This window comes from Lampetra fluviatilis, chromosome 72 (assembly GCF_964198595.1).
Source record: "Lampetra fluviatilis chromosome 72, kcLamFluv1.1, whole genome shotgun sequence".
NCBI classification, from domain to species: domain Eukaryota; kingdom Metazoa; phylum Chordata; class Hyperoartia; order Petromyzontiformes; family Petromyzontidae; genus Lampetra; species Lampetra fluviatilis.
The window spans coordinates 3,871,069-3,897,446 of NC_136346.1; the positions used below are offsets into that span (position 1 = coordinate 3,871,069).

Below are 26,378 nucleotides of genomic sequence, written 5' to 3' on the forward strand. Positions count from 1 at the left end.
GGATCGATACAGTCTATACATTGATAACAATCACGAACAAAGCTCCATATGGTTTGTACCTTGGCAACAATGACGATCAAAGTTTCTGACAGTCACACATTGACAACGATCACAATCAAAGTTTCTGACAGTCACACATGAACAATCACGAGCGAAGCTCCATACAGTATACCCAATAACATTCGCGACTCCGCAACAACATAAACGATGTAACAACGCGAGTCATTAACACGGCAACCCACAGGACGTTAACGGAGCTCGAGACACTTGACAATGAATTAATCATTAAATGCCCCATCAAGATAACGATCCGATGCCGTAACCGCACACAAAAAAAAAGTTCCACAGCAACACACGAGCACAGACGCCGCGTTCATTCTACACTCACACAGCCAAAATAACATGTACCACAGCCCAGCAAGCAAAAAAGAAACAACACGCAAACGCAACCCGGCATGCGTAAGATGGGTGAGGTGTGTTTTTAGGGCCGGGTTCATTGTGTCACGACTCGCCTTAGAGGCTGTGAGGATGGCAGGGTGGAACTTGAAGAATCTTGGATGGTGAGCACGGTATCCTCTTGCGACAGGATGCCACCGAGACGGCCGAAGATCTCCCTCTGCAGGTGTTGAAAATGGCGGGAACGGCGTTCCAACCCACCGCCAAGATGGCGGCAGCGCATGCATGGTGTGCGCGCGAATTTCCAGCGCGAATTTCCTGCCCAGGCACCCGCAGCAACGGCGGCGTCCTCTCCCCTCTAGCTCCGGCGCTCTCTCTCTCTCGATGGCAACGAAGCAGCGACGTGATGTGCGTCCTGCTGCCCCACCTGCAGCGCCCTCTCCCTCCTTCACCGGGGCTGCAGAACCCGGGGCCGCCCGGAAGATGTTTTTTCCGCCGTCCCCGTCGTGTGAAAGCATCCAAGTAAGTTATAGTAATCGTGGGCATATTATACTGACTAGGATAACACCTAACGTTAGCCACTTCTAAACACCAAATGCAGTGGGTTCAATTTAGGCGCACACACTTCTTGGGAGGCAACACCCATTTATTAGAACAGTAAGTATTATAACACTGTACATTACACATAGGGTGGTGACCACCAACGTACTCTAGCTAACACACACTTCTCTAACTCTCAGCTACTCTAGCGTGACCCAGCCAGGTGGGCTACTGGCAGGTCCGCTGACTAGAGGCTTGAGTCTTCTTGGCGTCTTCACGATGCATCTTCATTCTTGGCATGGGCATCCTCGAACCTCGTGAGGAGGCTGCTTATATGGGCCACGGCTTGCCCGGGCCCCACCCCGGCTACGCCTCCCTTCGAGAACCCTCTCGAAGCCCCCCCCCCTGCTGTTCACGTGCCCCCCGAGGTGCCCCCTGGACCCCCGGCCCCCCACTGGTATCCGGTCACGTGTCCAGCCGGGATCACAGAGCGTGCCACGACCTCACACCACCCCCGTGGTCTCCCGAGTCCAGAACCGGCCCTGACGTCATTCCCGCCTACAGCCGGGATGACGTCATGTGTGTGTGTAGACCCACGTGGTAGTGACGCTCCCGGCATAGTGACGTCACACGTGTGCGTGTACACAGTAGTGATGCTACAATCACGACATAGGTCATGCGATCAGGAGAAAAATGAGTGTATTCACTAGAGCACCACTCTAAAAAGCTGCAGCAGTCCAGCGATCATCAAATACGTATATCACCCTATTCAGTCTTCGAGATTGCAGTGGTATGATTCAGTAAATACAGTAACTGTTTACAGTCGGATATTTGTTTTGTCTGCTTGCATGTTTATTGGTCAATTTCCGAGTATTTTTTGAAATACAAAAAAAAATCCACACACCAAAAAACATGTCATACAAAAATTTCCCAACATTTTTTCGATTTTAAATAACTACGTGAAAATCGGGCATACCCTTCCCCATTAAGCCACCGGATAATCTACTGTAGTTGGGAGTCTGGGCTGGAAATGGTTTATGACCTCTTGCATGTGTAACGGGTTCCGGAGACACTTGTAGAGGTAACTTCTTTATTACAATCCAACACTCTAGGTACACAGCCTAGATACTCTACTCTGGCTACGCTCTGGAACTCGCCCTCACAAGATCGTAGAGTCGGGAGTTCCAGAGTCCCACCACTGGCTCTCACAACATCCCAGGGTCCTCAGATGGCAGGTCTTGTGTCTTGGGTCTTGAGCTACGACTGGCCCTGATTGTCCAGGGAGCTCCCCTTTTATGCCTAGTCCAACGAGGGGTGGGGCCGTGTGCGCCACCAGACATCCCACAGAGCACACATAGCCCCCTCCCCCCCCCCCCCCCGTTGGCGGCGCCAAGAGGCTTAAGCGCCTGGGAACCCAACGCCTGGCGCGAAGAGGCTTAAGCGCCTGGACCCGCCTGGGAACCCAGCGCCTGGTGCAAAGAGGCTTAAGCGCCTGGCCCGCCCAGGGTCCCAGAGCCCCCAGCAGCCCCTCCCTTCTTATGTCACTACATTACCCCCCTCTACGTAGCCTCCAGCCGACCCGGCTGTCAAAAAAAAATACAATTGTACAATAAATTATTTGTTAACCATCAGAATGAGTGTGTGACAAATCAAGAAAAAAAAATGAGAAGAAAGCGCCTCTCCCCCTCCTGTGGTCACCGATGCAGAACAACACTGTATAAACACATATGCAGGATGAACGGACGCCCCAATTGCCCACTATACATAATGGCAAGGTGAGTGGCGTCGCGTTGGGATGAGAGTTCCTGGGCGGGGGTCATGAAAATCGTTTGAGTTTGGAGCGAGTCCGAGTGGCAGGTCCATCGGTCGCGACGGAGGCGGGAGGGGACCGACGACCCGCTGTTGCACTTGTGTCCTGGGTCGCTGATCCCGCGGGCAAGCTTGTTCTCGCTGGGTCGGCCGTGGCGGGTTTCATTCCCAAGGCACCTGAGGGCGGGACAGCGGGACCTGCCCGAGAGTTAGAAGCAACATCATCGCGGCGCGGCTCGTCAGACATGTCGCACTCTCGGCCCCGAAGAAGTGAAGGAGGTGTGTAGGGTTGAATGTAAGGTTTTAGACGTGACGGGTGCACGAACCAACGTCGCTTTCCATGCTGGATCCTGACACACTGCGGGCGGAGAACGCGAATAATAACAACTGAGCCTCTCCAAGGCTTAAGCAGTTTTGAGGAAGTAGCCAATGGTACCTGCGGGTAGTGGAGCCAGGCGCGGTCCCCTTCTACCCAAACGTGGCGGGACGTGCGGAGATTCCGCAACCGCTCGTTGGCAAGCTGACGGGCTTCTGAGTTATTTTGAGCAGCCTCCCGGGCATCCACGAGATGACGCACATTAGCACGGATGTGGTCGGCAATCTTAGCATTAGGTGCGGGCTGTTTAATGCGCAATTGTACGTCGATTGGGGGGCAAACCTCCCTACCATACATAAGATAGAACGGCGAGTATACCGTGGCAGCATGGGGCGCCATTCTATAGGCGGCCAAGACACCAGGTATGTGGAGATCCCAATCAGTCTGTGACTCAGACACCTGGTTGCTTAGCATGGAGGTAAGTGTCCTATGTAATAGCTCGACCATACCGTCAGTCTGGGGGTGATATGGCGAGGTGCGGATTTTGTGTGTCCCTAGCAGGTTGCACACATCCCGCAACAGGGTGGAAGATAAATTTTTCCCTTGGTCGGTCAGCAGGCGTTCGGGAGGACCCTTATCCAGGACGTAGCCCTGGAAGAAGGCCTCCGTAATGGCTGCTGCAGACTGGTTGGGGAGTGGCCAGGCCATGGCCCATCGGGTAAAATATTCGACCCCAACCAAAAGGTACTTACTACCCCGAGGAGTATCGGGAAATGGACCCAAAATATCCAATGCGACAATCTCCTTGACCCGGGAAACCTTAATGGATTAGAGTGGCGGGCAGGATGGCCTAGCAGGTGGTTTCCGCCGTGCACATTCTGTGCAACCTTGCACAAGGTCAGCCACATCGTTTGCCACGCCCGGCCAGAAAAATTCCAATTGGATTTTAGCTAGTGTTTTCTGAACACCCAAGTGCAAGAGGCGACTGTGGGTTTCCCACACAAGTCGCCCCCGCAGGCAGGTGGGCACCACCAACGTGTGGGATTGGGACCCCCCATCCCAATGCATGAGGACGCCTTCCCGGATGACATATGATACGGGGCCCCCCTGCCCCCTGTGACCCTCGGCATCCCTAGCGCGGCGTCTCAATTTGAGGAGGGAGACGTCTTCCATCTGAAGACGTCCCCAGTCGTCCAACCCGAGGCCCAGCAATGCGTCCTGCAGAACTTGCGTGGATGGAGCCCCGTGGTCTCCGACCCCATCTCCGGCCGCGGCCGCAAGGGATGGGGGCGGTACCCCGTCAGGCTGCTTACAACGCCCCGCACCCAAAAAACAAGCACAGTGCCCATTGGTCGGCGTTCCCGTGTTGAATCCCCTTGCGGTAAATGACAGTGAACGCAAAGTCCTGGAGGATCTCGAGCCAACGCGAGAGCTGTCCAGATGGTTGGTCCACTCGCAAGGCGTATTGTAGTGCCGCGTGGTCGGAGCGGACTGTGAAATGCCTGCCATACACGTATGGTCTGTACTGCTTTATGAAAAAAACGACAGCAAGCAATTCGCGGCGCATCACGCAGTAACGTTGCTCCGCGGGCGACAGCACCCTGCTGCCATAGGCGACGACGCGCTCCACTCCATTGACAATTTGCGACAGCACCTCTCCAATTCCGGTGTTGCTGGCGTCTGTATCCAGAATGAACGGAGTGGTAAAATCTGGATAACACAGGGTAGGAGCATCGACCAGTGCTTTTCGGACGGCATTGAACGATGCCTGTTCTAACTCTCCCCAACGGAATTTTACCCCTTTGGCCGTTAATGCGTGGAGGGGCTTCGCGATGGATGCGAATCCCGCAACAAATCGTCGATAATATGAGGCGAAGCCGATAAAACTCCGCACCTCCCCAACAGAGGTAAGAGTTGGCCATGAGCGCACGCAATTTGTCTTTTCGGGGTCCGTGGCAATTCCCGAGCGGCTGACAATATGGCCCAAGTAACGAACCGAATCCCTCATGAGGTGGCACTTTTGCGGTTTGAATTTGAGGTTAGCCGCCCGCATTTTAAGGAAAACTGCCTTCAATCGCGTGAGGTGTTCATCAAAAGTTTTGCTGAACACGATTACATCGTCGAGGTAGATTAGGCAAGAATCCCACTGGAGCCCAGCGAGGACCAGCTCCATCAGGTGCTGGAACGTCGCCGGGGCCGAGTGAAGACCCATGGGAAGTCTGTTGAATTGGAACAGTCCCTGCGGCGTGCGAAAGGCCGTCTTTGGTTTGGATGCGTCATCAAGGGGTAGCTGCCAAAACCCCGAGGGGAGATCCAAGGTGGAGAAGTAGTGCGCACCTGCTAAGGCATCGAGCGACTCGTCCATCCTGGGAAGTGGGTAGGCGTCGGCCACAGAAATTTATTAAGTTTCCTGAAGTCAACACAAAAGCGGAGGCTCCCGTTGTGCTTCTTAACAAGAACGATCGGCGCCTCCCATGGGCTATTTGATGGCGCAATGACATCGGCCGCCAACATATCGTTGACGGCCACCCGTACATGTTCCTTTTCAGCCGGGCTCAACCTGAATGGGTTTTGACGAATTGGAGCGGCATCACCCATGTCGATGTGGTGGCTTAGCAATTTAGTGCAGCCAATGTCGAATTTGCTTTGACTGAAAACGTCGGCGAAATCGCTCAGCAGCGTGCGTAATTTAGCATGCTGTATTGGTGACAAATCGGCAGAAGTGGAGCAAAGCGCGTCGAGCTATCCTGTGTCAGGACCTGGCTTGGCAACGGAAGAAGACTCGCCCCCTACGTGACCCACGATCACATCTTCTGGCAGGGCTGGCGTCGCGTGAGCAAGCACCATTCCCTGACAGATAACGGCCATTTCCAATCCCGCGTTAAGGACCTGGATAAAGGGGTCGTGGTCGCTTCGCACGAGCGTTTGTGCACACACGAGGTCCGACACACGTTCAGCTGAACGCGAAGGCCCGATCACAGCACCCCCCATGAACGCGTCATAGTCAAGGGGTTTACGAAACCGTAGGGGAACTAACATCTGAGAGCCGGGAGGAATGTGAATTGTGCAGGCCGCCAACGCCTGCACCGTCGTAGATGCGGAGTGCAACCGAGTGGGTGTGGGCAGGAAGGCCATGCGTCGGCCGGAGGGGAGCTCAATACACCCTTTGTTAATGAGAATTTTAATGGGCATCTTCCCCAAGAAATCTGTTCCGAGGAGGCACGGAACGGCGAGGGTTGATGAGACCAAAATGGGCCCAACTAATTGGACATCAGCAATGCGGATCTGAGCATTGATCCGTCCGGTGATGCCCAACGAACCCCCATTTGCGGCATAGCATGGCGCATCAACTGGCTGCAAGGGACGGCATGTATCGGGCAGAATGTTATAAATTATGTCTGAAATGATGGTCGCCGACGCACCCGTATCGATAAACATACGAACATCAACGCCCTCGATGGAACCCACTACGGCAGAGGACCCTGCCGCCGCAGCAACGACCCTATGGGCCAACTCGGACCATTGACCTGGTCCGAGCGCCTGGTTGCTCAATGATGGGCCCGATTCCCCCTCCTCCGAAGCATGACCCCCCTGTGTGGTGTGAGGGTGCGTGCTTGTTGTAAGTGGGGGCCGAGAGTTCGAGGTGTCGTGACTCGCCTGGGTATGCCGAGGATACGGTGGTGGCTGAGGCGACGGAGGTCCTGAAGACCGGCGTCGGGGGACCCGGCAGCCAGACGCCACATGGCCCCGAAGGCCACAGTTGTGGCAGACGATGGACGCCCCGTCCTGGCGCGAGATTGGCCGCTCCCGCTGGTGGTGATCTCGCTGAGATCGCAAGTTGGACGATCCGCGATTTTCTGTTGCCACGAAGGCCTGATGAGGCCCCGAAAGCACGTCATAGGCTTGTGCATCAGGTGGGCCTGTGCAGGCGGCGATGGTCGTGTCCTCATCGCAATGTAGGTGTGTTTGGATGCACCTGACAGCACTTAGCGACATGAAGTCGTCGTCGTCGTCGGCTGTCTGCATGGCAACTCGAAGCTGGCTGTCCAAGCTCATGAGCTTCTGCAGCACGAGTGACTCCACAGCGTCTTCATCCATGCGAGGGTAGGCAACCCGCGCCATGGCCAGCAGCGCGCTGCGATACCCCATCGCCGACTCGGAGGCCTTCTTCCTCCTCGCATCGAAGCGGTGACGTGCTTCGGACGGGGGTCCATAAATCAGCCGCATCTGATGAAGGGCATCCGTGAGCGTGGCACGTTTCGCCCGTGGCACCTCAAGGAGTGCTGCGAGACAGTCGTCGTCGAGCATGGCCGGGAGGCCCTGGAGCGCTTCATACTCCGACCAGCTGGACGTCTCAATAAGAGAGACGAACCGGCGTTCGAACGCTGCCCACTCTCTTCCCTCTGAAGAAAATGCCTTGAGGTCCGGCAGGCGTTGCTGGACGTGAGCCCCACACTCGTTGCCTGGCAACCCGGCTGAAGCTGGCTTCGCGTTCGCAGCGCTGTCACTCGGCGGTGAGGGACACAGCGCTGATGACGCGGCGTTGCTAGGTTGCAGACAGCTGTCACCCGGCGGTGAGGGACACAGCGCTGATGACGCGGCGTTGCTAGGTTGCAGACAGCTGTCACCCGGCGGTGAGGGACACAGCGCTGATGACGCGGCGTTGCTAGGTTGCAGACAGCTGTCACCCGGCGGTGAGGGACGCAGCGCTGATGACGCGGCGTTGTTTGGTTGCAAACAGCTGTCACCCGGCGGTGAGGGATGCAGCGCTGATGACGCGGCGTCGTTTGGTTGGCCCACGCTGGGCCCGGAAGTGACGTCGCTCCCAGCGGTCATTGCTCCCCCGGCAGAAGTGACGACACACCCGGATGTATTTGCAGCGGGAACAGCTGCCATACTTGTGTTGGAGCCGGCGGAATGGCGCGGCCGCTGCGCCACCTATCTCCCTCCTGTCTCCGCCTGTGAGCGACGCATATCGTCTAGGATGGAGACGGTGGCGTGGAGCAGCTCAGTGAGGCGAAGCAACGTTTCCTCCATTGCTGCTCCCGACGCTGGAGGAGGATCGGCAGGTGTGGTGGACGGCTGCTCAGCCGGCGGTGCGGCGTCGTTGTCGGCCCGAGTTGGCTGCCCCGTCGCCGCTTGCTCCTCGACATCGCCGTCAGGACTGAAGGTACGTGGCTTACTTCTTGTCTCCATTGCCACTTCTGACGCCAAATGTAACGGGTTCCGGAGACACTTGTAGAGGTAACTTCTTTATTACAATCCAACACTCCAACTCTCCAACAGTCCTGATACTCTGTTACAGCCTAGGTACACAGCCTAGGTACACAGCCTAGATACTCTACTCTGGCTACGCTCTGGAACTCGCCCTCACAAGGTCGTAGAGTCGGGAGTTCCAGAGTCCCACCACTGGCTCTCACAACATCCCAGGGTCCTCAAATGGCTGGTCTTGTGTCTTGGGTCTTGAGCTACGACTGGCCCTGATTGTCCAGGGAACTCCCCTTTTATGCCTAGTCCAACGAGTGGTGGGGCCGTGTGCGCCACCAGACATCCCACAGAGCACACACAGCCCCCCCCCCCCCGTTGGCGGCGCCAAGAGGCTTAAGTGCCTGGGAACCCAACGCCTGGCGCCAAGAGGCTTAAGCGTCTGGATCCACCTGGGAACCCAGCACCTGGTGCCAAGAGGCTTAAGCGCCTGGCCTGCCCAGGGTCCCAGAGCCCACAGCAGCCCCTCCCTTCTTATGTCACTACACATGCAAACGGGAGGGTGATGTCTTTCAAAAGCTTGCGGATGATATAATATCCCCACTCTCAATTTCAGAGACTTTCAGATTAGAGATGCCATAAATATATCCCTCGTTAAGAAGCTTGGGGCTTTAGTTTATCCAATCATTGACTGGTTTTAAGCACCAAAGAGTTAAATAGACATATTTGTGCCCCATGAGATTATACCGCAGAGATATGGACAGATCTGGCAAGCCCCAAGAGTTGCTCCAAGAGCTCTCTCACTTAAGACTCATTAAGTTTAAATTCACACACGAGCATACCTGACGAATGAGGAAAGAATTATTCATAGAGGTCTCACCAGGCTGCCCAAGGTGCCCTGGTCACGGTACAAACATATCCCCAGGCCTGCTGGCTCTGCCTAGATTTTGCAAAACTCCATGAGATGACAAGCTTTTTGTTAATGATCTATGTGGCAAACATCTCCTCGTCCGTAGGAGACTCTTTGGGGGTATTAACGTGGCACAGTAACAAGACCTCAACATTCCCTGCTCCCGACTTTCACATCATAGCACGAACGACTACATTTGTCAACTGGAAGGATCACACGCCCCACTTATGAAAATAACTCCTTGCACATGCAGTCTCTCCAGTGTTACCACTTGTTCAAAGTGGAGAGACCAAGTACTATGAAAGCACTTGCAAATAGCAACATCACCCCTCGCACTTTCCTGTTTTTTCACCAGCCAGCCCAGGCTTCCCAGCATACTGGAGCTGGCTTTTGATAATTGCTGGGTTCTTTGAATTGAATCCAGGCCCGTTTTTCCTCTGTGGCGGCTGTGGCAAGAACGTCAATGCAAAGTCTATCCAATGCAACGGTTGTAAAGCTAGGTAGCACAAACGCTGCACTACTTTAGCCCGCACCCCCAGTTCAACTCCACCTTGCACAACCACCACCACAAAACTCTGGTCTGGGGCCAATTTGCACAATCATGGGATTTGGTGTATTCATGCTATTTGAACGTATATACTTTGTATAGTGTAATTTATGTACCTTCAAGATACTATGCACTCCCATAGCTTGTATTGTTGGTTGTTGTAACTTTGACATGCATCCAATGGACAGAGATTCTGAGCTCACATCCCGAGAATGACTAAACACGTTCCTTCGGAGTGTGCAGGTAGGAGTTTGGTTGGACAGAGCATTCGTGCGATCCGTGTCACGCGGCGCAAGCTGCGTTGGGCGGCGCGTCACGTGGTGCCAAGTATTTCGTAGCACTCTACGAAATACAAATCGAGAGCGTGGCTATGCAAGACAGATCACCAATCCCTGGTGGGCAGTGTGGAACTGTTGTTCCTACCGGTAATATGTTGATTTAAGGCCGTGGGGGCACTCTGGAAACAAATTTCCACATGTAAAACTCCAACCAGTTTAAGTACAATAGTAAATGCTCCTATTTTTTGCACGGTTGTTGTACATTATCCGTCTTTGTAATGTACCAATGCCCAATTACTGCCACGGTTAAAAACTTCTGGGGCCATTTTATGGAAGATTAAAGTGACATAGGAATGGATTTGTTTACTTGAAATTGTTCAACTGCTCCGTTGTACATGGACAACAATGACTGCCAGTTTGGACAATTGGGAAGGCTTAAAAAAAAAACATTATCCATTATTATTAGGTACATCCTACTAGTCCTGGCACGCATGAATTGGAGACCACAATTGTTTCAATGCTCACCCCCTCATGAACTGGGCTATGGTGTAGTTACACAAAGTGCTCGAAACGCCAAGCAAAGACCCCACAAGACAAGAAGTAATGCATCAGTTTTATTTATCACAACTTAAGCAAAGCAACAGAAGATCAGAAGCTCGTTTCCAATCCCTTTGAAGGAGTCGTGTGACGCCTCTTCGAAACAAACAAAGCCACCGTGGCGCTTGCTGCGACAGCCATCACCAGCGCAGCCACTCCCAGACCAAGGACGGGAGCAGCACCTGTAAAACAACAATTGAGAGAAAGGGCTGGTGGTTAACTGCGGTGCCGTAAAGCTAGAGTTTTTTCCCACATGCTGGAGGTTGTGGGGGCATTTGACCTATCCAAGTATTTGGTCAAGGTGTGAAAGGCGTGCCATGAAAGAATTTGGTAGCTTTACCTTTGGATGCAGATGTAGAAACCCGTGGCTGCTGCTGTTTTGCAGGGCTGCTTGGCTCGGCACCATCTGAGAAGGGCTTGGCAATCACGATGGGGCCCAGCATCACATCTTCCACCGCATACGACGGTCCTGAGTGAGAGGACCACATTAGTAATGTGGCGAAGGCCCAGGCTTCAGCCCATACACAACTGATGATGATTGCTTGTGTTGCAATCCAAAAGCTATGAGAATTTTAGTGTGTAATTTTTTTTATTTCCCTTCTACGTGATTTTACGGAATAAACCAAGAATATGAATCCCTGCAGTCACAAAAGCTTTAAATCGAAATTAGTTCTATTTAGTTTACTTGGCACATTACTTATTTCAATCGCGATGCCTCCATTCCTGATTGCCACATACCAACACCATTATTTAGGCAAGGCTTACCATAGTGAATGTCGCAGTTTGGCTTTTCTGACACTTTCCAAGAACGTAACTCCCTTGATATTCAAGGTTCTCTGTACAAGACTAAATGGCTGAATACGACGGTTGTACTCACCAGTCACTGCTGCCACATCCCTGCGCCTTCTTCCACTGGGGCACGTGGACTCGCAGCAGCTGCACACCGAGTCCGAGCCATCAGCAGAGACCCACCTGCATTGTACACAAACGCCGTCTGTAGTTACACAGGCAATGCTTACTCGTATCCGTTCACATTTGAGCAAAGTGCCGATTGAGCACCCGTTCAGGGCAAGCAACGTACAGTGGTGATCAGCTTGAGGAAAAAAAAAAAAAATCTACGAAGGCGAGGCTCGGTTGATACTCCCGACATTAGCCACGAGTGATATTTGAACTCTGGCTATGAGGCTGAGATTTTTCAAAAGGAGCTCAAACGAATGACAGACGTCGTTTGCAGGCTGCTACACTAGTTGCTAAACTCAAGGCAAGTGCAGGCTATGACCAATAAATCACCTGAATACATCTAAACAAGAGAAGACCCGTGGGACTGCACAGGAAATGTTTTAATACTAGTTGCAGCAAGAAACCAAAGTCAGGTCTCAGGGATATTAGTTAAGCACACAGGCATGCAATAATATGTAGCCCACATGCAAGGCATGGATTGAGCTATTGGATGGAAGACACTAAAAAACAAATTGCTGGGCAATGCAAGGAAGCAGACCAACCTGTATGCAGCCGAGGGGCTGTAGGTGCAAGCTTTATTGACAGCCGTTGGAGATGTAGCAACATCTGCAACCTTCAGCTGGCAGAAGACGAAAACCTGGACCGAGAAGAGGAAGATGGTTATTACTCAACCACACTGCCTACCACGTTGCTAAAAGGTGGTTTCTGTAGAAGCCTGCATGACAGTAGATCACCTGATCGCCATTGTTGGTCAACGTCGCAAGAAAGCGGAAGGAATCTATGAAGAAGCGAAGGACGTTGTCACTTTGCCGGAGCAGGAAGCCAGAAGTAAGGTGAGCATCATACGAAACTTTGCCATCCACCAGACACCTGCACAGGCACCGTAGATGTACGACACGTGACTTTACATAGGGCAGGCCAGCAGAAAGCCAGCGCTAGGAGACGTAGTACTCTTCTTCCACTGTATAATACGGCAGAGGGTGCGCCAAGCCCACCTCTTAAGGGGCCCCTCCCACTCGCAAACCAAATCAGTCCCCAATGACGCACATTGACCACATCTCTCATCAGTAACGTACCGACAGACACCACATGATAAAAATCATTAACCATACACCTGGTCAGGCTTAACCATCAGAGCAAGATTTCAGCATTCCAAGGTGAGGCTCTGTTATATACTCAAGCAGTGGAATGTCACCTTTAAGACAAGGAGCATAAACATGCATTAGGTGGGATTAAGAGAGAAATCTCACCCAGCGTTAGAAATTATTTGGTAGCTGACGGGAGAGTTCCTGTCCGGAACCGGGGTTGCAAAGCAGCTGACCACGAAGATCCGGAGAGGAACGTGGTTCAGTGTCTGCACGCTCGCCTCGACATGCAGAGTCTGGCCCAGCTGGTATACGGTGGAAGGTCGCGTCACACTCCAGTCGTCTTCATGAAAGAAAACACAATTAGACATCTTCAAAACACAATTGCCAAGGCCGAGTGCAGACTAAAAGCGCAGCCAGGAAAGTGCTTGCTCACGCCACTGCTTGTGGAAGAAACCAAGATAAATCATGGTACCTCCCTTTGCCAGTACCAAAATGAGAATAGGTTTCCCTTTTTTCTGGCAACATGTGTTAAGATGTTAGAACAGCAAACTGAAACGTTTTACAAAGGAATCATGTCTGCATTAACCATATGTATCATCTTTGAAACTCATTTGGTGGAAACCAGAGACAGCTTTCTTTCTGGCAGTCTTTCGTCTCGACAGAAAGCCGTCTGGTGTGGACCAATCGGTTTCAAAGACAATGCATATGTTATCAGTTGTTTTGTTTGCATTCTGACCACAATTAGTGGTTAATGTAGACACGATTCCTTGTAAAAAAAGGTCTGTTTGGTGTTTTAACATCCAAACAGCACAGTTTGTGCCAGAAAAAAAGGGGTAAACCTATTCTTAAACCTCAGATAAAGTATAGAGACCTCAGGCATATATCTGGCCTATTCTTCAATACCAAGTACACATCTTGAAGGGTTTATAGTCCAAATTGCCATCCTGGTAGTAGCCATTTGCATAATAGGCAATCAACGTCCTCAAATCACCACTGACCGGTCATGAGCCTCAGCGTGAAGCTCAGCTGCTGTTGCATAACTTTGGCGCTGCTGAAGGGGATCCATGTGGGTTTGATGGCATTGCTGGACACGTTCCCCTTCCTGCAGTCCGGAAGAGATCAGGTACACATTCTCTACAATGAGCAGAGGTGGGTGATGCTCAACTGCACCAATTTGTGACCAGATTATTATTGCAATGTCGCTAACATCTTACAACGAATAGACAAGCGAAGAGATACAGAACCATATTTTCATAGTATATTTAACATCGCAACTTGCAAGACTTTTATCCGACGAAGACCAAATAAGAGTAAGTAGACGACTTGGGGGAATGGACTATAATTAAGGGAACCGTGGTTTACACAGTATGCAATGCATGTGTAATATTGTAAATTACGGCAGGAGACCACTTGACGGGTAGCACACTTTATTAACACTTGTCTTTGCCACAATAACACGTGTGGTCACTACAGCTCACGCGACACGTTCCACCCGGCTACACACACAGGCATTCCAGCCCCGTAGCATCCAGGGGAACCTACAGACCCCACCCCAGCTTGGGTATGGGTCACGACCACTGGGTCCCGCGGCCGGGCCCTCACACGGACGTCCGGCCCCGGGTCCCAAGGTCCCACCTCTGAGCCACACAGGGTCCCGGTCCTTAAAAGGACAGCGGGACTAGGTGTCTCAGGGCTCTATCTCTTCCTCCTCCGTCTTTACTGGTCACCAACTCCCCGAGCGCCCGCGCGCACCGCCTTTTATAGTCCTTCGCTCCCGAGGAGACGGAGCCTATGCGGACCGCGATGTGAGCACCCACCCTAGTCGACCAATCACCACGCGCTGTCACACGATCCATCACTGTCAGCGCGCGTCACCACTACACAGCCAATCACCACGCACTGCCCCACGATCCCTACTGCCAGCGCGTATCACCCCTACACATGCACCACTTCAGGCGTGGACACTTGCAAGGCTGGATGTTTGAGGCAGTCCATGACAGGCGTTTAATGTGAACCCATCAGTAATGTTGCCACTAAAAACCCCCACGACAGACAGCACAGGGAGACTTTCCATCGGTGGATTAACTCGCTGACATTGGCTTTATTGAAACTCAGGCCTCGCAAAGCACAAGAACACGCAATTGCATTAAGTTATAAAAGACACCGGTAGAATTGCAAGCCGTTCAGCTGGACTTCAAAATTAAGCAAATTTCAACGAGACTACTGGTGAACTCGCCTGGGATAGCGGCAAACGACCGGCACGGCGACGTAGTTTGTGCGGATAATGCTCGTGTTGGACGTGGGGCGGTAGTAGAGGTAGTTCTCGTAAGACAGCAGCTCTGCACTCATCTAAGAAGGGAGGAAGACGTGGGGTTTATTACTTATTGCAATTCTAGCGGAATAATAATAAAAAAGCTCAAACACCTTGGTGAAAGACCCAATGCAGCTGTTCCTTGGTTTAAATAATTCACCTAGCTCATGTCACCCATAAAAACACCCACACAAACCATGGCAAATGCAGATTCCCAATGTATTATGGAAGAATAAAAACGCTCTAATGTACGACTGGTCAACCGGAACGGACCTTTACACAATAATGCAATGATCGATCTACAAATATCAAGAGGATTTCAAAGCGACAAACCCCGCTGTTATTGAAGAAGTCTGGCTCGACTCGAATGCGGAATTGTAATTCTTCTGCATCTACACTCTGCCAAAACATAAAGCAGTTGGATTGCGCAGATTATGTTACAGCAGCACTAGCAGCCAGTTACCTGGAGGCTGCTGCCACAGCTTTCCAGTGCGTAGAGGAAGGTCACCGTCCCAGCAAGGGCGTCGCTCCCAGTGACGGGGCAGGCTGGTACTCCCAGGGACAGGTCACTCGCCTGGGCCAGGTGACCCGTGCCGAACAGGTCCCTGCTCACGGTCAGCGTGAGCGTCGCCTCGTCACACACCACACTCACCGTGGCGGAGGTGGCCACTGCAGCTGGCGGTGCCGCACGGGACGAGACGCGAGTGTTACCCAAACAGTGACACAGGTGGTCAGTGAAGATGTAGAAAGTCTCAGAGCCTCGAGTCAATCATCCACACACGGAGCTGCTAATACAAGAGTTCGAATTCCCCAGTAGCACCTCAATAAATGTATACACGCGTCACGACAGGTTAAGAATACGTTTTGGCAATCCACTACTGGATCAAGTCTCGCACATTGCGGTCGTCAGTTTGACCATACAGATCAGTACGGGCTGAATTAGGGCAAAGCCCCAGGTCTAGACACATCTCGCAAATGTTAACATTACCGGGACGCAAATTCGTGTTCAGGTATATAGAACAGTGAATTAACCACCACGCCACACTACCAAGCCCATCGTTAGTACGTGTATATTATGGTGTTAACATTAGTAAACACGGCAGTTACATTACACGACAAATAAAAACGTTTGTAAAATAATCTTTCGACCAAACTCTGCTCACCAGAGGCAAGACATAACCCCAAGACCGCAAACAAAGCCCTCGTGGTCTCCATCGCAAGGACAACAAAAAACCGAGACTTAGCACGGCACCAGCAGAGCCAACGCAGCTACTGTCCCGACTCGGGGCTTTTATCTGCGCGCGGCCTCATTCAGTTTCAGTAATGAGCCAATTAACTCCTCCTGCGTACGTGCCGCGTGATTTGCGGTGCAGCCCCTATCCATGCACGTGCGCCGAGATCGAGCAAACCTCTACTGATGAGACAATGAGTGACTCGATCTGCTTTGATAAAATCTCGCTGATTAGACAATGCGTGGGTGGATCTGATCCAATCTGGATCGGGATCGCTGAGGGCTCTCCATATAAAAGGGGTCCATGGCCTAAGCGAAGCGACGCAGCCGATGATTTGTTTTACGATGGCGGCTCTGCGAGTTGTTCTCCTGCTCCTGACTAGGTGAGGAGGCGGAGGGGCGTGCTGAGTGGTGTTCGGGGATGTTCATCAACAGCTCTGGATAATGAAGTATTATGTACGTTTGTAAGAGAGGGCGTTTCCATATCGCTTTGGGTAACTGACCTGCATGGAGAAATGCATTGAGATAAAAATGTGGAAATGCGGTCCTGAAATGTCTCTCTTGCCCCATTGTGGGTGGTGCGGTTCCAAAGGTGGCTTTGCGTGGCGCTGTTTACACCAACTCCTTCGTGCACCGTGCTGGCCCTTGAATAGGCCCTTCCTAAAATCGCTACAGGGCCACTTATTTTTTTGTGGGGGGGGTGCGGTGTTTGCCTCTCTCTCCTCCCCCTGCGTTCTCTCGTCTTGGCGGTCACGTGTCTCGTGCTCCCCGCAGCTTCCTCTGCCTGGGCTCCGTCCACGCGAGGCTTCGACAGTCGCTGGGACCGCGGATGCTGGGGGAGCCGAGTGGTAGGGGGCGCTGCTGCTGCTGCTGTCGCCACATGACAACCACATCGCGCATTCTCTCAATACCGCTATCGTGTGTCTGGACACCGCCATGCACAAGACTAATGGCGGCGTGTCTCGGTGAACTGGAAAAGCGTTACCGGCGACACGAGTTGCCAACCAGAGCGCTGCCTGGACGAGATGGGGGGGGGGGTGAATTGTTGTGCGCCTGCCGTTGGAGCGGTCACGTAACGCGACGTGATGGCTGCCGTTGGGCATAGGCCGGCACATGGATAATTAATAATCCTCCGGCGCATGGAAAAGGGGGCGTTCGGGGACATTAACTCTCCCTTGCACGTTCCTTTTTTACGATAATAACTTTTTCAAAAATATGGCTGGTGACTGATTGGCACGGCCCTTGCAACTTTACTTAAAATAGTAAATTGTACAACATTTGACTGCGCAGGACTATAAGTAAAACTCGCGTGGCAAAATCATCATGGCCTTGTTCCTTTCCATTGTAGTAACAACGAACTGTACACTCGCGTTGATAATTTGCATTTATCAGGCTCTACCTTGGCAACTTTCCACTACAATTTCAAGAATCTAATGCAGGGGTCTACAACCAAAATATCATATTTCAACCAGCGGCTTCGAAGCTGCAGGCTGACAATCCCTGGTGTGAGGTTCATACTGTCGAGTCGTGCTCGTACCTTTTGAATTTGCGCCAAATAACAACACCTTACAGACTTGTGTGCACAGAAAAGGGAAGGGACTGATGTGCGCCCACCCAGCAACCGCCACGGGCTGTGTTTTTAATTGCTCCATAAGGTGCAGTTGATGTTGACGTCTCAATTTCTGACCTGCCTCCCCCAGGTCTGCTGACGCAATGCCTCTCCTCCACCCTTGGTTTTTCTGTGGGATGGAACAGCTCCTCTCACAGCGACTACCGTGTCTTTGTACGGAGTGAGTCCACCAGCTTTCACTTCAATCGTGATGACATAATTAATCGTCTTGATCCATTGTATGATTGACTATATGACGCTTCTCAAGGATCCTAGCAACTTGATTCAGGGCTGAGATTCTCTGGCCACTTGTTTGTCCCAACTGCTTCGTTTTTGATGCGTTATGAACTCTGCAGTTTTCCTATTCGGTGTCGCTTTTTAGGTTTTTTTTGGTTCACTCTGCGTTGTGAAATGTAGTTCTTATGAACGATGGGAAATTTAAGTATATTGGGTTCATTTCAACTAGTCTAATACAGCAGACGACAATCAACCCTTATTTTTCCATAGGATAAATGCGTGTGTTTATGACAATTGGTTTTTTACCCTTTTATCTGGCAACAAAACTGACACCTTTTTTACAAGGAGTCATGTTCGCATTGACCACAATACCTGCAGTCTGAATGCAAACAAAAACATAACTCTGGTAATGTATGCACTGTCCTTGAAATTGATTGGTCCACACCCGAGACGGCTTTCCTTGGAGCCAATTATCATATTTTGCTACTGGCAAACGAGGTTCTAATGGTGCATGTGTTTACTAAACGGTTGAATCCCTTATTTATCAATGCCTCCTTTTTGCTTGCATAGGCAATGGGCTCTCCCTTCCTTTCATTGGAACATGTCATGCAAGGTGATACCTTCTGTTATAAACTGAACCTGGTGACTCCGGTCAGACTCTGGTTCTCTACTTGCATCGTCTGCATTTCGCACCGGAATCCTCCGTTGTCGACTTAGGCGCTCTTGTCGATAAAACTGACACTCAGCTATTAGACGAGGTCGTTGTGCAGGTTTGGGAGTAGCGTAACTCCAGCAGTGTATTGAGTTCCCTGTGTCCTGGAGACGTTCCTGGAACCGTGGAGAATTCCTATTCGCGTTCACTGACGACATACTTTGTTCTCCTTGCAGTCACGCTACCCACGTGAACTTTTGGTGCGCAATCCATCCAAATGCAGGTTTCTCTAATTTTGTTTTTGATGTCTCCAGCGGTGCGGAATGAGGCCGTGGATGTGGAGTCTGTGCACGGGGACTGCGGCTTCTCCATTGCGAGGGACGGTGCTGCGCTCCACTTCACCGCTGCTGGTGATGCCTGCCACGTGCGCGTGGAGGTGAACACGAGGAGACCGTTGACTTGCGTCGATGCTAGTACCTGCTGGGACTGCTGTGGTAGTAGCGAAATTGTTTCGCAATCCATAACCGATCGGCCATCACGTGCCCACCGATATTGTCTGGCCAGAATCGAATTTGATTTTGTCTACTCTGGTATTTTCCCCTCCACGTTTGCTTAGCTCGTGCATTTATTTTTAAAGTTCAAAGATTTTTTTGTAATGCCGTCCACTCTGGAATTTGTTTTCAGTTGGTTTGCATTGCCTTTTAAATTTATTCCTACAATGTATTATTATTTTGATCATCTCTCGGTGGTAGCGACTTTGTTTCTAGATTATACAGCAGCTCTTTCGCTTGACTGGTATCCCTGGACAATCTATGCAATGCTCATTCCATATATCTTATCAAGATCATGCCATCTTTGTCTTTTTATCAGATTTACCTTGGTTTGCACTTGCCATTTGTGCTCTTGTTCATTGTAGTATGCCATGTCGCTACATTACTCTTTAAACCAATCCTAAGTATCCTTTCTTGCCCCATGGCCTTGCCTCATTGCATTGCTTTTTTGTCTTTAGTCTCCGTCTTATCTCTAGCATAAATGTTCTCTTCCGGTGCTTAACGTTAAAGGATATGCCATCTAGACGTCCATGTCACCCAAGTGGTCACCTTAATAGAGGCAATGTGTGAACGGTTAACTGGTGTTTACATCACACAAAATACACGGCAAAACAAGCTTTCAGTTGATGTAATTCACGTCTGCCAATGGATGCAGCTTTCGCAGTACTATTCAATGCAAAGATGGGAATCGGAGCAGTTTGATGCTTGGTATAGAATTAACGGCTCTGTATTGCTACAGAAGGTCCCTATCCAAGCTGACAAATATTGCGTACGGGGCTTACTTGACCATGTATGATCTACAACAATGAAATGTAACGTTGTCAGACCAAACCAACATACGAGCTTGTGCCAGAAAGATGTGTGCTACTTGGGGTTACTTGCACAAGACATAGACGTGAAACCAATAATAAATGTGTATTTGCCACCCAATGGGCTAATTGCCCAGGGATCGTGATTCCCGTGTGAAGGGTGAATTTGTGGGAAGAATAATGGAGTATTTGTGGCAAGGTGGATATGGAGAATGTATTAAACACGCGTAGATAAGCGCAGCATCCGTTTGTACAATAACAAGGGTTAACCTGGGAAAGTGATTTCGGACCCAGGAAAGCAACCCCCACGTGCGGTCTGGTCTGCCTGTCTTAATTTGGGTGGCAGGTGGTGGCGGATTTCCTATTGACAGTTTTACTTGTCATTAGCCTGGCCTCGCCCATCAATGTCGAATGCACAATCTACTGATTTGTTTAAGCCTTCCTGGAGAACTGGCCCCGAGTCCGATGTTGAGGGCTGCTGATTTCACCAGGACGGCAGGAGGAAGATCCAGGTGGAGCTGCAGGAGATGCGGCAGGGGCTGAATAGACTCGTCTGGGCTTTCACCATCGACTGCCCTGAGAACCTAAGATCGGCGAGAGCTGGCGGTGAGTACCTTTGACTTGACGCTGCTAATCGGACCCACAGACTGCACTACCTATGACTTGGTGCTCTAGAATGGGTCTGCTGGGTCAACGGCTGCCTTTTTGTATCGACCCAGATCATCTCTCCTGGTGCTTTTGCAATGATGATGCGTTTCATGCCCTTGGCTTTTACTGGACAAACTTGCTGCTTTTGAATCATTTTTCAATGCAATTTCCCCCAATGGCTGATTGCAATAATTGCACCATATAAACTCCTTATCCTAATGCACTGCTGGTTGGTGCTGCCCTGGGTCTTGAGGGTTAGTTTTACCATGAATAACCACGCTGCTCCTTGTTGGCCGAGGTTGAGTGGCACTAACCTGCAATGCAACAATTTGTGCTGCACTGCCATAGCCTTTTACAGCCAGTGAGCACGGTGTTTCTCCATTCTTTGCTATACACTCAACCCTGCTCCGCTTCTGGAAGTGGGTGCATTGCCCGAGTGATTTGGTCATGTGCCAAGTAACACTCATTCACATACTTGACACGTGGCTCAAACGATGCCGTTTTATTTTAAGTACGTGTGGGGTTTTATACGATGACCTGTTGTGCTCCTGCTGCTGTTAGAGATCGCCACGTGCTCTGGTCAGAGCAGGAACTTCCCATGCAACTCTGTGCAGAGTGTCCCGAGCACGGACGTCTGTGCACGGAGTGGCTGCTGCTACGACCCCACTCTACGCCGCTGCTTCTACAATGAAGCTGGTACGTAGCCGACTCAAAACAGAGGTTCCATAATTCACTACCTAAACTAGGCTCTTGCTGTGAGGTTCTGTGTTGGCACGGTAGCATCCTGCTGTGCTGGTTCCCTGAACTTGTTCCATCACCCCGGGCTACATGGGGCATCTTTCGTGATTCACCAAAATCTCCATTACCCTCCCCGCCATGCTCCACCCAGTGTGCACCACAGATGGGCGCTTTGTGGTGCCCGTGTCTCGGAACCTAACGTCTCCGCCGCTGGACCTGAGCACCATGCACCTGACTGGCAGTAGCAGTGCGCAGTGCAGCCCCGTGCTGGTGTCTGCAGACCTTGCAGTCTTTGACGTACCCATGGCAGCGTGTGGTGCCACTGTGCAGGTACTGGGCTCCTGGACTCTGCTTTGCCCTGCCCCCATCCTGATGGTTGTTTGACCTTGTTGAAGTGCTGCATCGGGACCCTTCACGATGCACAACTCCTTTGATGTGCAGAGCACAATCGTGCACGAGTTGATAACGAACAGCAAGGTCACTTTATGATTGAATGTCAAATGAATCGAGTGCTAAAGCAGAATTTGGGTGGCTCCTAATATATAATTTGTTGCTAATTTGGACTCCTGGCCAGTACCACTTATCATTCTTCTACTTGATCGCTCAATGGCATTATCGTTTGTGTCCAGTGGAGTGGGCAGGAGCTCGTGTACGAGTTGATGTTGGTCTCCGAGCGGGAGCTCTGCATTGATGGAAGCGTCGCCATCACCAAGTCGTCCACATACAAGTAAGCACTGCCACACCCCTCTGCAAGTGCTATGCTCATCAGGGTCAAGCATGAGTCTTGCAGAGGAGACCCACCCCCATAAATGTCCACTGTCCCTGCGACCATAAATATTTGCAGAACCGTGACAAATCAGCTTGCTTATTCAACTATTTATTTATTAAATTGGGACATTGAACGCACAAGGGCGCCTTTTCCTCGTCACGGAATCTTTAACATCTTGAAGTAGTAGGAATATAGCTTGTGGCTAATGTAAACACGGTATTAACCAAGGTGGTCCCTATACTGGTACGTCTGCAAAACACTATCGGTCCGCTGTGTCCCTCCTGCAATCTCTTGCTGCCGTGAGGGCGTTGTGCATGCCTTTGGCTGGTTGTGTCTGTTTACCAGGATGGTTCTTCAATGCCGCTTCCTTGGAAGTGGAGACCTGCAGCTTGGAGTGCAGGTGAGCACTCTTCCACCGCCACCTCCAGCCACGGCCACTGGGCCCCTCTCCCTGCTGCTCCAGGTCTTCACTGGTGAGTGCTGCCCTCTCCCACACCCTTTACAGCTCTGAGCGGGCAAATCCAACCTTTTTTAGGGGAACACAGGTTGTGATGCCGCTCTACCCAGGGAAGACTTGGGTCTGTATTCAACATTAGCTCTGGCTCGAAGCCAGCTGTAAGTCATGCTTATTTTTTTCAGTGCTGAGCTAAGAGCTCAACCCTGGTTTAATTTTCACCTGATTGCTGGCTGCATTTAATTTTTGGATGCCTCGCCATGGCTGCTGGACTAACTGCTGACCCCTCCAACAAACGGACGACGTGCTAGGCTGTGCTGCCAGAGTATTGTGAACCTGCCAACAGAGTTTATAATTAGCCATAAGTGAACTAGAACGACTTGCACATTCTCCATGGTACGACGTGTAACTTCAAATGCTATTTTCTGGTGAGGTTTTCAATCTACCAGCTGAAACCATGTTAATGTGGGGCCACCATTGAAAGGGATAACAAAGCCCTTAATTCCTATGGATCTACAAAATGCGTCTTTTTGCACAACCCATCAACCAAAACGGTCTACTTGAGGTCATTGTTTAAAGGAAAATTGGACTAGCTTTCTTAGCCTCATTTGTCCATGTCACCTTTGCTTGAACGAATGATTGTCAATAGCTTGGCCAACTGTATTAGCACCTGATTCCCACCCCTCCGTGTGAAACCGTGCCCTTTACAGCATCTACAGACATTTAGAAATGCCGTTGTATACACTATGTAGCCAAACATGCGGAGGTGAGGGTGACAGCCTTTATTATGAAAATACAAATTAACTATCAACCACGGTTTCTATGTCCCCTAGTTCAATTCAAAAGTAATGCGCACGTTTTAGAGGCTTTGTGTTGTGCCTTGTCCAATGTGCTCTAAACAGAACCTTTACACCACTAATCCACGTGCATTGTTAACCATGTCTGCACGCTACCAGACAACTCCTACACCACGCCGTACCAGCCCTGGCAGTACCCGCTGGTAACGCTGCTGGGAACGCCGCTCTACGTGCAGGCGTCACTGCTGCACCGCTCTGACCCCACGCTGGTGCTCTTCCTGAAGGACTGCTGGGCCACGCCCACGGCAGATGCCACCGACCCCACGCAGTGGAAGCTTGTGGTGGATGGGTGAGGCTGGGTGGGGTAGTGCTCTCTAAACCCTTTCTCACTGCCACAGCAGGGCCTGCAGAGGCAACCTGGTTCGAGGCATTGGTTGTCTTTTTTGTTTCCCCACGTAAGCAGAGTTGTGCTAATTAAGTCGCCTTCAATGACAACAGTTCATGTACTGGCATCGCTTAAGCAAGATTGCAGTGCCGTCCAAAATATCGATGGCCACAACGCTCCTTGGGTTGATGTTCTGGATGTTAACACAGCCACCCTCTGCCTCCCAGAGCTGGTGGTTTGTACAAGGCCCGACTACATGCAGTGATGGTTGCATTGCACAGATGCACTGCCTATTGGAATTTGGGCTGTCTTGACTGTAAAGCTGGCCTTCATCCTTGCGTGCAGATTGCAAATACAGATACCTGCATTCAATCCGATGCATGACACTTGCTTTGAATTGAGGGTAAACGGCACTTTTTCCTGTGCAGCTGCCCCGTGCAGTCTCCTTGTTGCAGTGTGTTCTTCCCTGGTGTCGCCGACCTGCCACTGCCTTCTCACAACAAGCGTCTGGCACTCCAGGCCTTCGCCTTCATGAACTCTGACCGCAGCACCACCCGTGACCTCGTGAGTGCCCGATTCTTTCCATCCATTAAAAACCAGGTCACCATGGAGTGATGACGTGTACTGTGTCCAACTGGAGAGGACACAAAAGACTACGTATAACATGGAATACTTTACTTGCTGGAACGATGCATTCTGTCTGCCACAGGTTTACCTGCACTGCTCTATCGTGGTGTGCGACAGCTCCAGCCCCAACTTCCTCACCGAGTGCAATCGGCAGTGTGGACAGACCAGGCGCTACCGTGAGCACCACCGCGACCTCTTGAATATCTTGCGCTTGTTTACCCAGATGACAAAGGGCTTTTCATGTTGGTGGTAATGTTGCTATGTTATCGTTTCTATTTAGAGCACATTTGCTGTGACTTTGCAGACTGGTTTTTAACACGCCGTGGCATGCCATGATGACCTACTCGTTTGATTTTCTGGCGAACTTGACCTGCAGCATATGATGTCCTTTTGTATGGGCCAGTGGTCATCAACCGATTTCTTTTGTTCCAGAGCGCAACGCCATCTCTGACGCTTCCAGCGTGGTAGGAAAGCACGTGGTGTCGCTGCAGGGCCCCGTGCTCTTTGAAGAAGCACCTGTTAACGACGCTGCTCTGCTGTGGCTGGAGGCTCCCTCTTCGTCGTGGGCCTCGGCTGGGACCCTGTCCATTCTCCTCGTCATTGCCACAGGCGTCATTGCGCTCCTGTCTGCTGCCATTGCCGTCAGGAGGCGCAGGAGCCGGGCTGTGGCGCTCGGCGGAAGTAGCTATTGATGACTACTTGTAATTGCTGGAACTTGCATATCTTTTGCAGACCATTGTGGTCAAAACAATAAAATGCTGAAATTCGCTACTACTGTTCTGACCTTTTACGATGAATGTGTGCAATATGTAGACGGTATTAGTCCTGCATTTGGTCACGTTTCTTCCCCAAGGCAAGTCCCTCAAAAGCAGCAACTTGTACTAAGGTTTAGGCCATTGACTTCAAACAAGAGCACTTTGCCATGCTTTAAAGAATCTAAATCCCAGATTTTGTTTTACTTGATGAATCCTTTCCCCCTAAAACACGCAAATGTGGACATTATGTTCCAGGGACTTTGCATCGCACTAACAAACGATTTCAAAGGTACATCAAGAATGTGGGGTAAAGGGGGAGAAACCGAATACTGCCAACTCTAACCAGCTTTATAAGTAAAGGTTGGGTTGACTTTCTAGGTTGTAGCCTTAGAGCATCTGTCGACATTGCCGAAAGTGCTCTTCCCCTGGAAAAGACACCCACCCCACAACGCTATGGAGGCTTGACTAGACATTCTTTGTGGCCTTGTGCTCGAGTGGCTTGGTGCTTCAGACCCCTGGGTTCTGATGCAGTGACGACGCGTCCGTCTCTAGCTGCATTGTGCTGAATGCTGGAGAAACTCTGCCTCTACTCTGTTCCTCAACGTTTACCTCCTTGGGCATGACCACCACACATGCTGATAGCCCGGAGTCCCCTGTCTACAACTACCTGAACTCTGGTACCTGTGTTTAAACCATCTACCTGAAAACTCTGCTGTTAGGAAGACCGTTTGCGTCTAACACGGCCTGGAAATCCTTGACCCCCTCACTGAACATCGCCTCCATTCTACCTTAGCGTTTCTCCCCAACGTACTCGCACTGTAAGGACGGACAACCTGTAAAGACCATTTCTCCTGAACTTGTTCAATTCTGCATAACTGACATGACGCATGAAACGGTACTATATTTTTTGGGGTGATTTGAATGTTCCTTTTTAAGTCCTACCTGTCAAAGTAAAAATCGCACACGAAACATCTACGTGACGTATCGCCTGAAATATCATAGTATAAAGTTACTTTGTCCTGAACTGATAACATTTGTAATAACAAGTTCCTTCGGAGTGGGCAGGTCGGAACTTGGTTGCATAACGCATTCGTGCGATCCGTGTCACGCGGCGCAAGCTACGTGGGGCGGCGTGTCACGTGGTGCTGAGCCCAACCGA

The 26,378-nt window shown here is 50.9% G+C and overlaps 3 protein-coding genes across 3 annotated transcripts in view; 2 read left to right on the plus strand and 1 right to left on the minus strand.

Moving 5' to 3' along the window:
- The window catches only part of LOC144953089 (uncharacterized), a 405,883-nt gene that overhangs the window by 191,198 nt on the left and 188,307 nt on the right, over window positions 1–26,378 (plus strand). The gene's annotated exons all lie outside the window — the stretch shown is intronic.
- On the minus strand, window positions 10,650–16,201 carry LOC144953069 (zona pellucida sperm-binding protein 3-like). Its single transcript, XM_078883587.1, has 10 exons — window positions 16,121–16,201; window positions 15,421–15,632; window positions 14,879–14,995; window positions 13,645–13,744; window positions 12,809–12,986; window positions 12,293–12,428; window positions 12,101–12,195; window positions 11,476–11,570; window positions 10,939–11,067; window positions 10,650–10,780 (listed from the first exon to the last, which is right to left on the minus strand). The coding sequence occupies exons 1-10, from the start codon at window positions 16,170–16,172 to the stop codon at window positions 10,650–10,652; spliced, it is 1,245 nt and encodes a 414-aa protein (XP_078739713.1). The 5' UTR covers window positions 16,173–16,201.
- Window positions 16,515–25,156, plus strand: LOC144953192 (zona pellucida sperm-binding protein 4-like). Its single transcript, XM_078883751.1, has 13 exons — window positions 16,515–16,571; window positions 16,963–17,036; window positions 17,889–17,978; window positions 19,001–19,122; window positions 20,538–20,652; window positions 21,256–21,390; window positions 21,584–21,762; window positions 22,062–22,159; window positions 22,547–22,674; window positions 23,612–23,801; window positions 24,266–24,401; window positions 24,547–24,640; window positions 24,897–25,156. Exons 1-13 carry the CDS (start codon window positions 16,519–16,521, stop codon window positions 25,154–25,156), a joined length of 1,674 nt encoding a protein of 557 aa, XP_078739877.1. The 5' UTR covers window positions 16,515–16,518.